The 13,803-nt window shown below is 30.6% G+C and overlaps 1 protein-coding gene across 2 annotated transcripts in view; it reads right to left on the bottom strand.

The window, feature by feature from the left end:
• The window catches only part of chm (chameau), a 22,405-nt gene extending 10,752 nt beyond the window's left edge, over positions 1 to 11,653 (bottom strand). For both annotated transcript variants that reach the window (XM_067049921.1, XM_014422557.3), the window contains exons 1-6: positions 11,534 to 11,653; positions 10,633 to 11,344; positions 8,775 to 8,990; positions 4,352 to 4,560; positions 2,352 to 2,624; positions 1,123 to 1,268 (exon numbers count right to left, since the gene is read on the bottom strand). In XM_067049921.1, coding sequence (XP_066906022.1) covers positions 1,123 to 1,268; positions 2,352 to 2,624; positions 4,352 to 4,560; positions 8,775 to 8,990; positions 10,633 to 11,344; positions 11,534 to 11,551 — 1,574 coding nt within the window. In that variant the 5' untranslated portion in view covers positions 11,552 to 11,653. The remainder of the gene's footprint in view (positions 1 to 1,122; positions 1,269 to 2,351; positions 2,625 to 4,351; positions 4,561 to 8,774; positions 8,991 to 10,632; positions 11,345 to 11,533) is intronic.
• Positions 11,654 to 13,803: the final 2,150 nt, after the last annotated feature.

The following is a 13,803-nucleotide window of genomic DNA, read 5'->3' as shown; positions in this document are numbered from 1 at the left end:
AATTCAAAACTTATTTATAAAAAATAAAGGGAAATTTTATAGTTTTAATATAGTTTTAACTAATTTCATATCTTAGGTATAGCTTAGGTTCAAATTAAAAGCTTTAATATTAAATAGATAGTAGAACTTTATTTAAATTTTAAAATCTAAATCTCAGGGCGGATTTCTAGACAATCAGAAGCAGACACTTTTACTAATAACACTTAATTAAATTAATATCTCTTTTACAAATGTATTTAATTTTAGATAGAACAAAACTAACCAATTTCATAGAATCTTCTTTTGGTGATATTCTCAACAAACTAACACTGACTGTTGGCAATCTTTCAGTAAACAAACACTAACGAAACAAAGCATTGGTCCTCTAACAGTTTTTTACTCACTTCCCATCCACCGAAGTGTGTTGTTTGGTGATCCAAACAAGGAGTCCCTTTTTCTTCTTGGGTGACTCTTCGATTTTTTCCTTTTCAAGATGTCTACTCTTGAGCTAGACAGAAGATGATGAGGAACTCCTCATCCAGGAAACATTATTTCCTGCCCATGCCTAAGCAACGAATGAATCCGAAAAACCAAGTTTTCTTCCTTCCCCTTCTCTAGGTGTTAGTTCACAACATCGATTGTAGCACTATGGTTTTGAGTTTCTTCTAATGATTTCCTTTATGAATAATTTTCTTTGATACTTATTCTTAACTTCTATTTTTTTTTATAAATGTACTGTAATTTCAATTATGGGAAGTTAAAATAAAGTTTTTAAAATATTTGAATCTGTTCAACATGGCCGCGATTCAACAAACTTTGGCAAGACATGCCCCACTATCTTCTTTGTTTTGAATAACAATCTTTCCACTCCATACTTGGCCGAATAAACTTGGTTACCTTTCTTTTTTTTGGTTTAACAAAGCAATTGAACAATATTAAAATGATAAATAAAATAAAAATGAAACCCTTGATAATATTAAAAACCCTTTATACATAAAAATATACTATTTACACAAAAAGAGGATATTACAATATATATAGAGAGGAGTAACTAGATGGACAATAAGTTAATTCATAATGAATTTTGATTCATTATAAACATGTATTAGTCATATAATTCCTAAAAATTACAAAGATAGTTACCTCAGGCAATATTCACAAATGTACAGTTTTGGCAGACGGGCGAAATCATCTGGGTAAGGACTTTGATACCAAACTTCCATTTCAAATTTTCCCATTTCAATAAGCTTCGTATACCTTACATTCGCCAGAAGTTTTAGCTCGTCTTCCTAAAATAAAAAATTTATATATATTCCTTTGAATCATTTATACTCCATACGGGTAATTGCCCCAATGATGGAGGCCCCTTGCCCATGGACAACAGGTTGCCAACATATACTCCCAACATCAAGTCTTCCAAGGAGAGGCGATCTTGGGGTGTGAACTATATTTGTCCTTAGGGTCAGTGTTTGTGAATAGTGTTCTATCCTGTTATGTGTAATTGCACTGTGTACTGAACTCAGGAGACCGGAGGATTATTAATCCCCACTAGTGGAGTTCATCCACCAGCCCAGGCGGGGTAGCGGTACAGATTTAATTTTTTTTTTTAATATCATTTACAAAACTTTACATGGAGATTTCTAAGAACACAGTTTTCAGACAGATGCCATTTTTCCAGTTAACGCCTCAATACTAGAAGAGACATTCTTTTCCAAATGACATTTTTCACAATTTATTTATTATTGCAAAAATATACTACTTGATTTTCAATTTTTGTAAACCATGGTTAAATTATTACCATGGTTAAAAATAAACAATGATTAAATAAATCAAATGGTATCCTTAAGTCTCAATACTATTTATTATACAACAGTCCAACGTTTCGGCCAATTTGTCCATCCTCAAGGACAATCCTAAAATAAATTCTCACCTCACATCAAAATATAAAAATGTTTTGCAGCCTATTCAGTTTGTTTATATGATAGTTGATGGCGTAGTTTAATCTAAAATTTAAAGTTTTTCAAAATTAATGAAGTTTTGGAAGAAATATGGTGATTTTGACTTTTAATTAATGACCTGGGCAGAATACCCAGCAAAACATTTTTAAATTTTGATGTGAGGTGAGAATTTATATTGAAGATTGTTCTTGAGGATGGCCAAATTGGCCGAAACGTTGGACTGTTGATATAATAAAGAGTGTTGAGACTTAAAAAGGATACCATTTGATTTATTTAATAAATAAATACCAGTCTCAAGAAATTGAAAAAATTGTATATAAACAATGATATTTTACTTCAAATAAGAAAATCAATGTAGGAAAAATGTCAATTCTATAAATTAATTTAATAAAAAATTCATGATAATATACTTACGATTGCTTCACTAGCAACAGCTTGTGCTTCTTGAAACAATCTCATATCGTACTTATTAGAATATTTAGCGAGAGGTGGTTGCCTGTCTTTTCCTCCTTCTCCTTCATCTTCTAACTTTATCTCATTATTGCTCCCAGTTTTGCTTCGCAATTCTTTCACTTTATCTCTGTACAATTTCTGTTCAGGGGTCGGCGAACCGCATCTACCAGCTTTTACTATAGCAATAGCTTTTTTACGCTCATCATCTTTCTTTAGGCGGTCGAGGTACCCCTCCTGTAAACGAACATTTCACTTGACAATAAAAAAATATAAAATAATTGATCAAATAAATTTGATATCCTAGATTAAACTTTTCCTAACAATCTGAAATAAAATAAACCAATTTTTGTTTTTTCTTTTTTTACATTCATTAACATACTGATGTATTCTTTCTTCCAATAATTGTTTGGTTTCCCCTACCTATATATATTGCTGGACAATTTATATACCAATTCTGATTAATTTTTTGTTTCTATTTTGACCTTTATTTTGCTGTAGTAATTTTTCATCTTATTACTGGGTATATAACATGAGGAGTATTGAGCTACGTTATTTTTGGATCTCTTAATATTTATATCCTAAACTTTATGAATTCAATTTCTAGAGTAAAAATTTTCAAGGAATATATTAAAAAATTTACTTAATCCAATGAACTCGAATCAGTAATTTTCACCACCTTGTTTATTACATTGTACTTCATATATAAGGAATGATATGAATAGTATTTTAAAATCATGTTACTGCAGGTTTCGTTTTTGGTCCATTCTGTTATTAACCTACTTTCTTTTTATAGTCACCAACTTTCTCAGAAATTTCAATTTACCCTCCTGCTCCAACTTCAATTTTGAAATTTAATCTTTCATGGTGACAATAGAATACTTCTGGCAATTTATTAATACCATCCTTTTTCAAAGTACAAAATATATCATCTACATGTTTGAACATTATTTAAAGTAAAATTTAAAGACATCTTAACAAACCTAAAAAAAAATTAACAAAGCCAACTCCGTAGTATGAAAATCCCCCCTTTTTTTAAGTTGAATAAAAGACTCAAAGAGCTCTGTACAATTTTTTTTTTTTTTTTTTTTTGCATTTTAAAATACTTAAAACAACTTAGAAAATAATAATTCGCAAATATCAGTAAATAAATAACTTTATTATTTTTTGATACCCTCCAGATAGAACTACCCCGCCATTTCCTTTTTCCATTTCGAGATCTCTCGTATCACCTCCTTATCATTTAAAATTTTTTTTCCACCCATGCGAGTCTTCAGGAAAGTGAAAAGATGAAAATTGAAAGTGCTATACATCAAGGCAAGGGAATAAGTAGAGTGGTTCAACACATACCAACCAAATAAGATCAAAAGTGCCTTGGTGGCATAGATCGTGAGTGGGTGGGTGTTGTGCAACAAACACACCCCTTCGTCAACAATCCGCTCTATTTGTTTTGAATAGCTCTATTCAGCTTCTATAGGATCTCACAGTCTCATGCAGTAGTAATCAATCAAAATAATCTCTTTTCGGTTCGAAAACACAAAAGCCGTGATATTTTTCGGCCAAAATTGAGGTTTTGAATTTTCTGGCAGATGGAGAACAAATGTGCCGCGAGAAGGAACTATATGGCAGGATCCAGTAAGTAGACAAGTAGGTGAAAGTCATGTGATGCACACACCATACAGTATTTTTTATTATATACGGTAGAATTTTTGTAATAATAGCTCTGCAAAATCAACATTAAATAAAATAAAAAGTTATAGCTCTGTTTTTTAAGGTACATTGAATCCCCAAACTAGCATAAATCTCATAATTCAATATAGTCGACTATTTATCACTTATAATGTAATAAAATTAACACTTGATTTATGTTTTAAATAATTTGACTGAAAGTAGAAAAAAATTATTGAGTATAGCTAACCTCAAACCAAAGTTAACTTATGTTTTAACGAAGTAATATTTATTACCTTACAATGATGCGGAGTGAGATTGTGATAGAGTGGGCAAGCTTCAAGAGTAAAATGTCTGGATATTCTTCCGCCAAGATGTCCATTAGAATCGCACCCTTCCATTGGGCATTTTCGTTCCTCTTCGCCATCTGATTTTATTTTCCTCTGCATAAATGATTCTTTCGGAGGTCTTTTAACTGGCGATTTAGTTATACTTGTCTTACTGCCTAATTACATTAGAAATAATAAAGTAATTTCTGAATTGGATAAATAAAATTAAATAAGTAAGTAAAAACAAATTAATGTTATGATGTATTAAGATTATATTTTGTAGGACGATAGTTCAGGTGGCGGTCAATAAAGGTACAAAATAGTAAAAAAAAAAACAAAAAAAAAAAACCTATTTAAAAGCACAAAATGGAATATCTTCCTAAAATCTACTTCAATACGGTCAACTATCTTCTACCAATAAGATTATATTTTATTTAAATAAATTATTACCAATCAGATGCATATTTTTATTATTTAATGTTATTCTAATAATTGGAAGATTATTGATTGACCGTGTGTATAGATGAAAGGAATATGGTCCGGGTGCGGTCAAAAAAACTCAAATAGTAGAATTATACTATTTTCTATATTATTACTATATTTTAAAATAGTATAATTCTACTATTTGAGTTTTTTTGACCGCACCCGAACCATATTCCTTTCATTTATTCTTATAATTATTATTCATATTTTGAATTAAGGATATATATTGTTATAATAATAAGACTGTTGACTGCGGATATATATGAGAAGATGGTTGGGCGTTTGGTCAGTGAAGAACACAAATAAATTTAGACTTATTTATTAGTACCAACATTTTGGCTAGAATTTCTAGCCTTCATTAGGACTAACAAGAAAAAACAAGATAACAATTATTTATGTATTCATAATATTAGTTATTTTCTAATCTTTCTATATTTCCTTTTATTTGTTAGTTGTTATCTTGTTTTATGTTCTCATCACTAATGAAGGTCAGGGCCACTATTCAAGCAAATCAGCGATAGTTTTTTAGTTAAAACTAATTTATGTTAGCAGAATTTTTTAATTGTTTAATTCAAATTATACATTTTTGCACATTGAAGATGAAAAATGAGCTACGTTCCATTATAATGAAGATTTTAAGAAAAGAAAAAGGATTCTTTGTAATAATATAATTAGTACATAACATTATAATCCTTAAAAAATATGAAGGTGGTTTCAAATGAAGCTCTCGGAATCACTGCAAGAGCAACAAGGTTCCTGCGCAATAATCACACATCCTATGTGAGTGAACACATGGTGCGAGTGGTAGTGACGACTCTTTGTTGTTGTTTTATGTGTAGTCATTTGTGACAATGGAAAAAACTGAAATTCGAGCAATGATTAAGTACTTTGTAAAAAAAGGTATGAAAGCAAAGGAAATTCATGCCAACTTTTAAAACACTCTGATGCTTCATATTTAACTGTTCCCAAGTGGACCAGCGAGTTTAAATTTGGTCAGGAGAGCTTAGATGAAGATCCACGTTGTGGACAGCCAGAAAGTGCAACGACCCCAGAATTTATCATAAAAGTGCATAAAAAGGTCATGGAGGATCATCGACTGAAAGTGCTTGAGATCGCTAAAGCTGTAGTGATGTCATCTAACAGGTATACCACATTTTAACTGAAGAATTGAGAATGAAAAAATTATCCACAAGATGGGTACTGCGGCTCTTCACATTGGGCCATAAACGCACCAGATTGGAAATGTCTGAACAAAATCAGGCCCGTTTTCAGCGCAACCAACAAGATTTTTTGCACCGGTTTGTGACTACAGAAGAAACTTGGGTCCAGCCAAAACAAAACAGTAGTCAAAGCAGTGGAAACATGCTGAGTCACCACCACCAAAGAAAACAAAGGCAGAACGTTCGGCCGGAAAAGTCATGGCCTCAGTTTTCTGGGACGCAAAAAGCATTATGCTAATAGATTATCTTCCTACTGGTCAAACAATTATGGGGCAATACTACACAAACCTTCTAGACCAACTACAGGAAAAGATATGCTAAAAAAAGTCCTGGTTTGTCAAGGAAAAAAGTCATCTTTCATCAGGACAATGCCCACCAGCACAGAAGTGCTATTGCCATGGAAAAACTTCATGAACTGAGGTACAAATTGTTGCCACATCCACCTTATTCGCCTGATTTGGCACCATCAGGTTTTCATCTCTTCTCCAAGCTGAAAATTTTCCTAGGTGGACAGAGATTTCCTACAACAGAAGAACTGACAGCCGAATTTGGAGAGGTATTTTGCAGACCTGGAGAAAACTCATTTTCGAGATGGGATCAAGGGATCCCTCTACAGGAGACTATGTTGAAAAAGAAAAGCTGAGGTAAGATACTTCTTTCTAGTACTTTCCAAGAACTTTTCAAACCACCCTCATAATTAATTTTATGGGAATTATTATCTCTTCTTTCAGTATTGCTCTTGAAGTACATAGGATTACTACAATATATGCATACCAATGAATACACCATATCTAATTCGTCTGTGGTTTTAAGTAACTATGTCTACACATATTGGCATATCACCTATATTTTTCTATACAATATAAATATACTAAAAAATTCTTTTATATAAAAAACACAAAACAGGGTACTAAGTACTAGCTAAGTAGCAAGGTGATTGTTATAAAAATATAATTAATTAATGAAATGACTTTGGGGATAGTAGCGTGTAATTTTTTTTTTTTAATATTTATTTATTGCTATTTACAACTGTACATTATAATACATTTAGTAAATCTGATCTAAGTTAGATTGGAGTGTTACAGGCGTGTAGAGAAACTACCCATTGGTAGCACTCTATTGACATTTTACATTAGCTGGTCTCGTGGCCATCTTCTTTTCAGACGCCTCGGAGGATTGTCAGGAATGGAAGAGGGTGCAAGATTAGAAACTAAGGGGTTTGAGTGGTTAGAGAGTTTTTAATGGAAGGAGTGATATCTGGTTCGAGCTAGATCGGTTACATAGGGAACATTAAGGTCTTTATGTATGATTTTATTTGTGACAAAGTAAGGAGCATTGAGGATTTTATGAAAGATTTTGGATTATAAGGATTGAATACGAGAGGAATTCAAAGGTTTAGTGGAGCCCTAAAGCTCAAGTCCATATGTCCAGATTGGCCATATTACAGTCATGTATTTTGTAATGTGTTGGAAGTTTAGACCATTTGTCTAGTAAGTGCTGTAATAGTCGTAATCGACGTGCAGTTTCCTGTCTTTTCAGTCTGGTGTGAGGAATCTAGGTTAATCGCTTGTCCAAATGTAGTCCAAGGTACCGGATCTGTTCAACAGGGGTAAGAGTAACATCATTAAATGAAACTGTAGGGCAGTCAGTAGGTTTACGACGAAGGGTAAAGGTGATTTGATGGGATTTGTTGGAATTTATCTTAATCCTCCAATTATGACACCAATCTTCGAGAGCTGTGATATGGGATTGGAGATTTTGGGATACAATTAATGGGTTATTATTAACAGAGAGCACACATGTGTCATCGGCATACGTGGTGAGGATAGTGTTAGGATTGGTTGGAATGTCAGCTGTATAGACGGTGTATAGGATGGGACCAAGGATACTACCTTGAAGAAAGTGTGTAATTGAAAATTTTGAAATGAAGCGTTAGTTGTTGACCGTGGATGTTATATGAGAAAAATTTAGATGAAAAATTTTAAACTAGGTTACGTCAAATAGCCTATGGGCTGAAACGTTGGAGAAAAACAAATAATGTTCAGAAAAGGTATCATAAGAAGTTGTATTTTAAATTAATTATATGTTCTCCCTGTTAATAACAACCCTTTACTTGCATCCCAAAATCTCCAATCCCATATCAAAACCCATGAAGAATGGTGCCGAAATTGTAGGATAAAAATAAATTCTATCAAATCACCTTACTTTGTCACAAATAAAATAATCCATAAAGACCTTAATGTTCCATATGTAACCTAGCTATCCATATGATATCTAACCCGAACCAGATATCACTCCTTCCATTATAAACTCCCAAACCCACTAGTTTCTAACCTTGCTTCCTCTTCCATTCCTGAAAATCCTACGAGGCATCAGAAAAGAAGATGGTGTAGAGACTTTTTAATGTGGAAATATTATTAGAGGGCTACCAATGGGTAGTTTCTCTACATGCCTGTATCATATCATAATGATCTTACATCATACATACTAAATGTACTTTTATGTAAATATGAATAAATAAATAAAAAATTAATTATTTAATCTCATACAAGAAATTAAAACATTATATTAATGAAATAATAACCTAAAATAGTTCTTAAGAAAAATATTTTTTGGCATGAGGAAGTCAAAGAACAAAACAAATTATTAAAATCTGTCTATAGGACAGATACATAAATAAATATTACCTGTGTCAGAATCTGATTCACTTGGCATTCTGGACATAACATGTTTACTTTTTCTGTTGCTCAATGAACGGGTTTGCTTTCTAGTTGTAACACTATCGGCGTCAGAAACAAGTTGTGGAGGAGGAGGAGACTTCTTATCCCTTTTTGAAGGTGTCTTTTTCTTCGCAGATCCCTGCTTGGATCTTCCGGAATCATGGTTAGAATCAGAGCTACTCCCTTAAAAATATAAATAATTTGATGTCAACTTACTTCATAATGTGTTCGGTAAACTTCCCCTAACCCTCTGTCATGCAAACGTGTTCAATCTAATCCAAGGGAACATATCCATATTTTCTTCTTATAATTTTTAATCAATTAATAATATAAAATTTATCAATTTAGAACAAAAGGAAATTTCTTATTCTTTCAAATATGTGTCCTTGAGCAACAACAGCCATTGTCCATGTTGAAATGTTTCTAAATTTTTATGTAATGTTTTCTGTCAAAGATTAAACTTATATATGAAAAAATAATGAACTCAGAATAGCTTGAGACTATTTTTTCCTTGTATCACAATATATGTTCATACTTGTTTCTGAAAACCTTCAGTTTTTGTTTTTCAAATTCATGACTCTAAATTCGGAATTGGTTATTTTTACCCTAAGGTAACACAGATATAACAGTATCTTAAATTTTTTTTGTTTTAGTCTTGAAATTATTATTATTATTGCATAAAATAAAAAGTAAAATTATAGTAGATGTGATTTTTCAATAATAAAGATTTCCATAATTCAGTTTTCCACTGTCGGCCTCACTTAAAATCATGTTGAGCCAAAATCCTAGATGAGAGAATGTTGACTGAATGTAATAAAAAGTAAAACTATTTGGAGAAAAGATAACATGAATTGAAACATAAAAATATATCAGAATCGCTTCCATCACCATGACAACCAGTCCATTATTTATAAAATTAAAAACATAAAAATCAGTTTAAAAGAAACATGCACTCACATTTACACATCATACATAAAAAACATAGCAAATTAAAACATTGCAATTGAGACTTTTCAGAAAATTCCTTTGCCTGAAAGGAACAAGAATAGTTATCATTTAGACCAAGGAATCCCTACATTTTACAATTTTATACATCATATTACAATTTTATGTAAGAAATTTAGATATTAGTTTTTTTATATGCATTAGAAACTTTTATTTTGGGACAATATAAGACTGTTAATTTAATTTGTTTTCAAATTCAAGATCAAATGAAATTACAAAAAAACTATGAATTTAGTCGTAAAATTCATAAGGTAAATTATGAGTTCAGAAAAGAAACATATTACAGTAAAAACAGGAGCGGCCTAAGCTAATGCAAAGCCTTATTCAAATATTTAATATGAGGCCCATAATTCATCCGAGTAAACTAAAAATCACTGTTTTAAACTACTCACCATTCTATCTGATTTAGGAACTATCACTTTTCTATGACACCTGTAAATAAAGAGTTAAGTACGAAAATCAGATGGTTGAAAAAAGCAATAGGAAGTTTTACTTTAAAGAGTTCCGATCAATTATTCACAAAGGAAAACCCTCCATTGTATTACCCACAACACTTGGCCTCTTCGACACAAGAAAGATAAAAGAATCGGTTTCTGGTGAAACAAATAACTCGAAATTCACAAAATTGCACTTAATCCACAATAAACAGGTGCCAAAGTTTAAATTTTTACTGAGAAACATAATTTAAATATACATTATAAAACTGTAAGGGTTATCGGTTAGATAAAGGAGAAATATTACACAAGTTTCCAAAATTACAAGTAATTGTTAATGTGCACCACCATACATAAATATCAACTTATAAACAGGCAAATCTTACTTGAAGACCTAGAAGATTCAGATGAATTTGAAGAAACAGAACTTGTCCTTGGTTTTATAGGCATTAACGGCTTAGGCTTTGAATTCACTCTATTATGCACTTTAGTAGCTGCTGTTTTCATTGCAGTTAGTTTGGGAGGAGGGGGTGATGAATTTTGATCATCACTATCACTGCTATTATCAGGGCTAAAAATACTTTTTGTCTTTGATTTTTTTGGATCATCCAGCTTATTGCTAGAAGTTTTAACGGAATCTTTAGGTGTAGCATTTTTTTGGGCCACTTTTCTGGGTGGATTAAGTTTTTTTGGGGTATTTTTCAATACATTTTTAGGATTTTTGGGTACAGGAGTTACAGTAGCTGATGACTTGGGTTTAGGTTGCGGTTTTCGTTTAGCATTAGACTTCGGAGACGAATCATCAGTATCTGAAGAATAAACATTTGATTTCGGTGGCTGAGGTTTTTTCTGCTTATCTTTGTTCTTATCGCCATCTAAATTGTCAGCTTTAACTTTGGGAGTAACAGTTGTAGAATTTTTCTTTTTCTGTTGAGGTTTCTTATCTGAATCTGATGATGGGTTAGCACTCTTCCCTCCTCCACTAGTTGATGTATTTTCTGAATCAGAACTACTCGATTCAGAACCAGATGTTGAGGAAGATGTAGAAGATGAAGAAGAACTATTGCTGCTTGAAGATTCAGAAGAAGAGTTAGTATCCTAAAAAATTCAATAAGGTTTTAACTAATTTCATAAGAAGAAATCTTAAAATCATGATTTCATTCTTATAAATAAGCTCATCTATACTTTCATAATCAAATAGTATGTTTCCTGAATAAGCTTTGTAAAACAGATATATAATAATCACTTTAAGACAAAAAAAAAACATATATATAAAATAGTTTTAACCTTTTTCTTGAGAGCCATTACATTATCTCAACTTTCCCCAAAAAAACAATGCCTTTATTAACAAACTTTATTATTGTTTACTTCAGAGTAGCAACCACAACTTATTTGTAACCTCCACTACCGTTATCCAAAGAGGTAGGAAGAGAGAGAGAGAGCACCAAAAGATTTGTGAAAATGGTATGACTGTTGATTATCACAGTGATTTAAAATAATTCAAAAAATCAGTGTCTACCATAGAAAAAAATAAGTTTTTAATTTTTAAGATTAGAATGACTTATGAACATCGTTTTTACTTGTATGAAGTAACTATACATTATAATTTCCGTATATATTTATCAAAATTTAAGGTGAATGTAGTCACTAATAGTTTTCATTATTAATTTTCTAATTTATAAAAACAAAGAATGTGTAGAAAATTTAAATTAAATAAACATTTCAACAAATATTTATAATCTGTTACTATTCATATTTTTCTCTTCTTCACCATGAGTTAGATATAACAAACAAATAAATAAATAGTCTCCATACCAATAAAATCTTATTCAATTTAAATTTAACATATAATAAAATGGTCAAATTTAATAAATGGAAAGAAACTATATTTTGTAGTTCATAGATTTAAATTTAATTTCAATTCATCATTAATATATAAGATATCTTTTTAAATGACTTGCTTAATCATTTTTAATTGATGTTTCACTCAAATCCTAATGCAAACAAGAAATAACAAATGAAATTGTTTAAAATGAATCAAGATTATAATATTTGAAATTTATTATGTATACTATGCATTTGTTGCTTGGAATTAATATAAGGAATGTCTTCCGTCAAACCTTTTTTATTTACTTAGGATTTATACATATAATATAACTTTGTATTGATTTGGGACATTGTTCTTAATTATACCATTTAACAGTTGTGTTTAACTGAATTAAAATACAAGCCATTTGCTACAACTGCAAATTGCCAAATAATTTTAAATGCTATTTATTGGTATTTCAAAACATATTTTCAACATATACAAATATGCATAAAAGATAAAACAGCCTGTTTGTGAATCTGGACCTCCTCACTATTTTCTCAAAAAACAATAAAATTATTGTAGTTTGAATTTCAGACTTTTGTTTTATAGATTCTTATATAATTCTCCAATACAGTGGCCTCTCGCAAGTCTGAACCTCACTAATCAGGCCCATTCAATAATCCAAATCACCCATTTAGAAAAAAAAGATTTGCTTTTATGTATGAAATACATGGAGAAAAGGAAAATATATAGGAACTTCAAACAGATGAAGAAATAATTTCCAGTGTCTTTGAAAGCCATGAAGAGCAAGAAGTTGAAGAAAATGTGACTGAAAATACATTATGAAGAAGTTGTATCATGTTTCCACAAATGCATCTAATGAGCAGAAGAAAATGGTGCAGGGCTTAGTCAGGAGTAAAATTTTTAAATTACATATCTTTAGAAAAATTTGATTGGGAAAAAGTAGAAGTAATTTAGATGAATAAAAAGCTGAAGTAGATGCGGTCAGAGGCTAGAAAAAGATGATTTCACGTTCCAAAAAAACGAAAATTTCAGAAGAAAATAGTTTAAAAATGAATTAATGAACAATGATTAATTATTGAAAACATATTTTTGGAAAAATAAATGTACATTTTTTTTTTTTTTAAATTGATTAGTTATTTATGAAGTGACCTTTTTATTCCATTTCAGTTATTTTTTGCTAATCCCAAAGCTTTTGGTTTTAATTAGTTCAAATAGGCAGAGTCCACTGTATTTTCATTGCTTCAATGAAAAGTTAAAAATCTAATTCTTGCTTAATGTATTTGTTAGAAATGTGTTGTTTCATTATAATTTTGATCATACTTCATATGACTATTTAATGATCCCTGTTATAATTAGTTTCTACCAAGAGGAGTTTTGCTATAATTATATTTTTCTTAAATATGAAGATGGTCAGGGTTGCGGTCAAAAAGAACAAAAATAGTTTTCAACTATTTATAATCTTATCTTTATTATTATCCTATTTATTATCATATCTTTATTATTATCTTATCTTTATTATTATCTTATTTATTTATTATCTGACATTTCACTCTACTTTGTAGGGCTTCATCAGTGCCAAAAAGATACAAAAACAACTAAGAACATTTTGAAATATTAAGATAATAAGATACAAAAAAGTTAGATTAAGGTAAGGTAGGGTAAATGTTAATTAAAAAATAAGTGAAAAGAAAATTATATACTAATAAAAGGAATATATGTATAT

This window comes from Halyomorpha halys, unplaced genomic scaffold (assembly GCF_000696795.3).
Source record: "Halyomorpha halys isolate HHAL.00 unplaced genomic scaffold, Hhal_1.1 Scaffold21.1, whole genome shotgun sequence".
NCBI lineage: Eukaryota > Metazoa > Arthropoda > Insecta > Hemiptera > Pentatomidae > Halyomorpha > Halyomorpha halys.
This window is presented reverse-complemented; position numbering and strand designations above follow the sequence as displayed.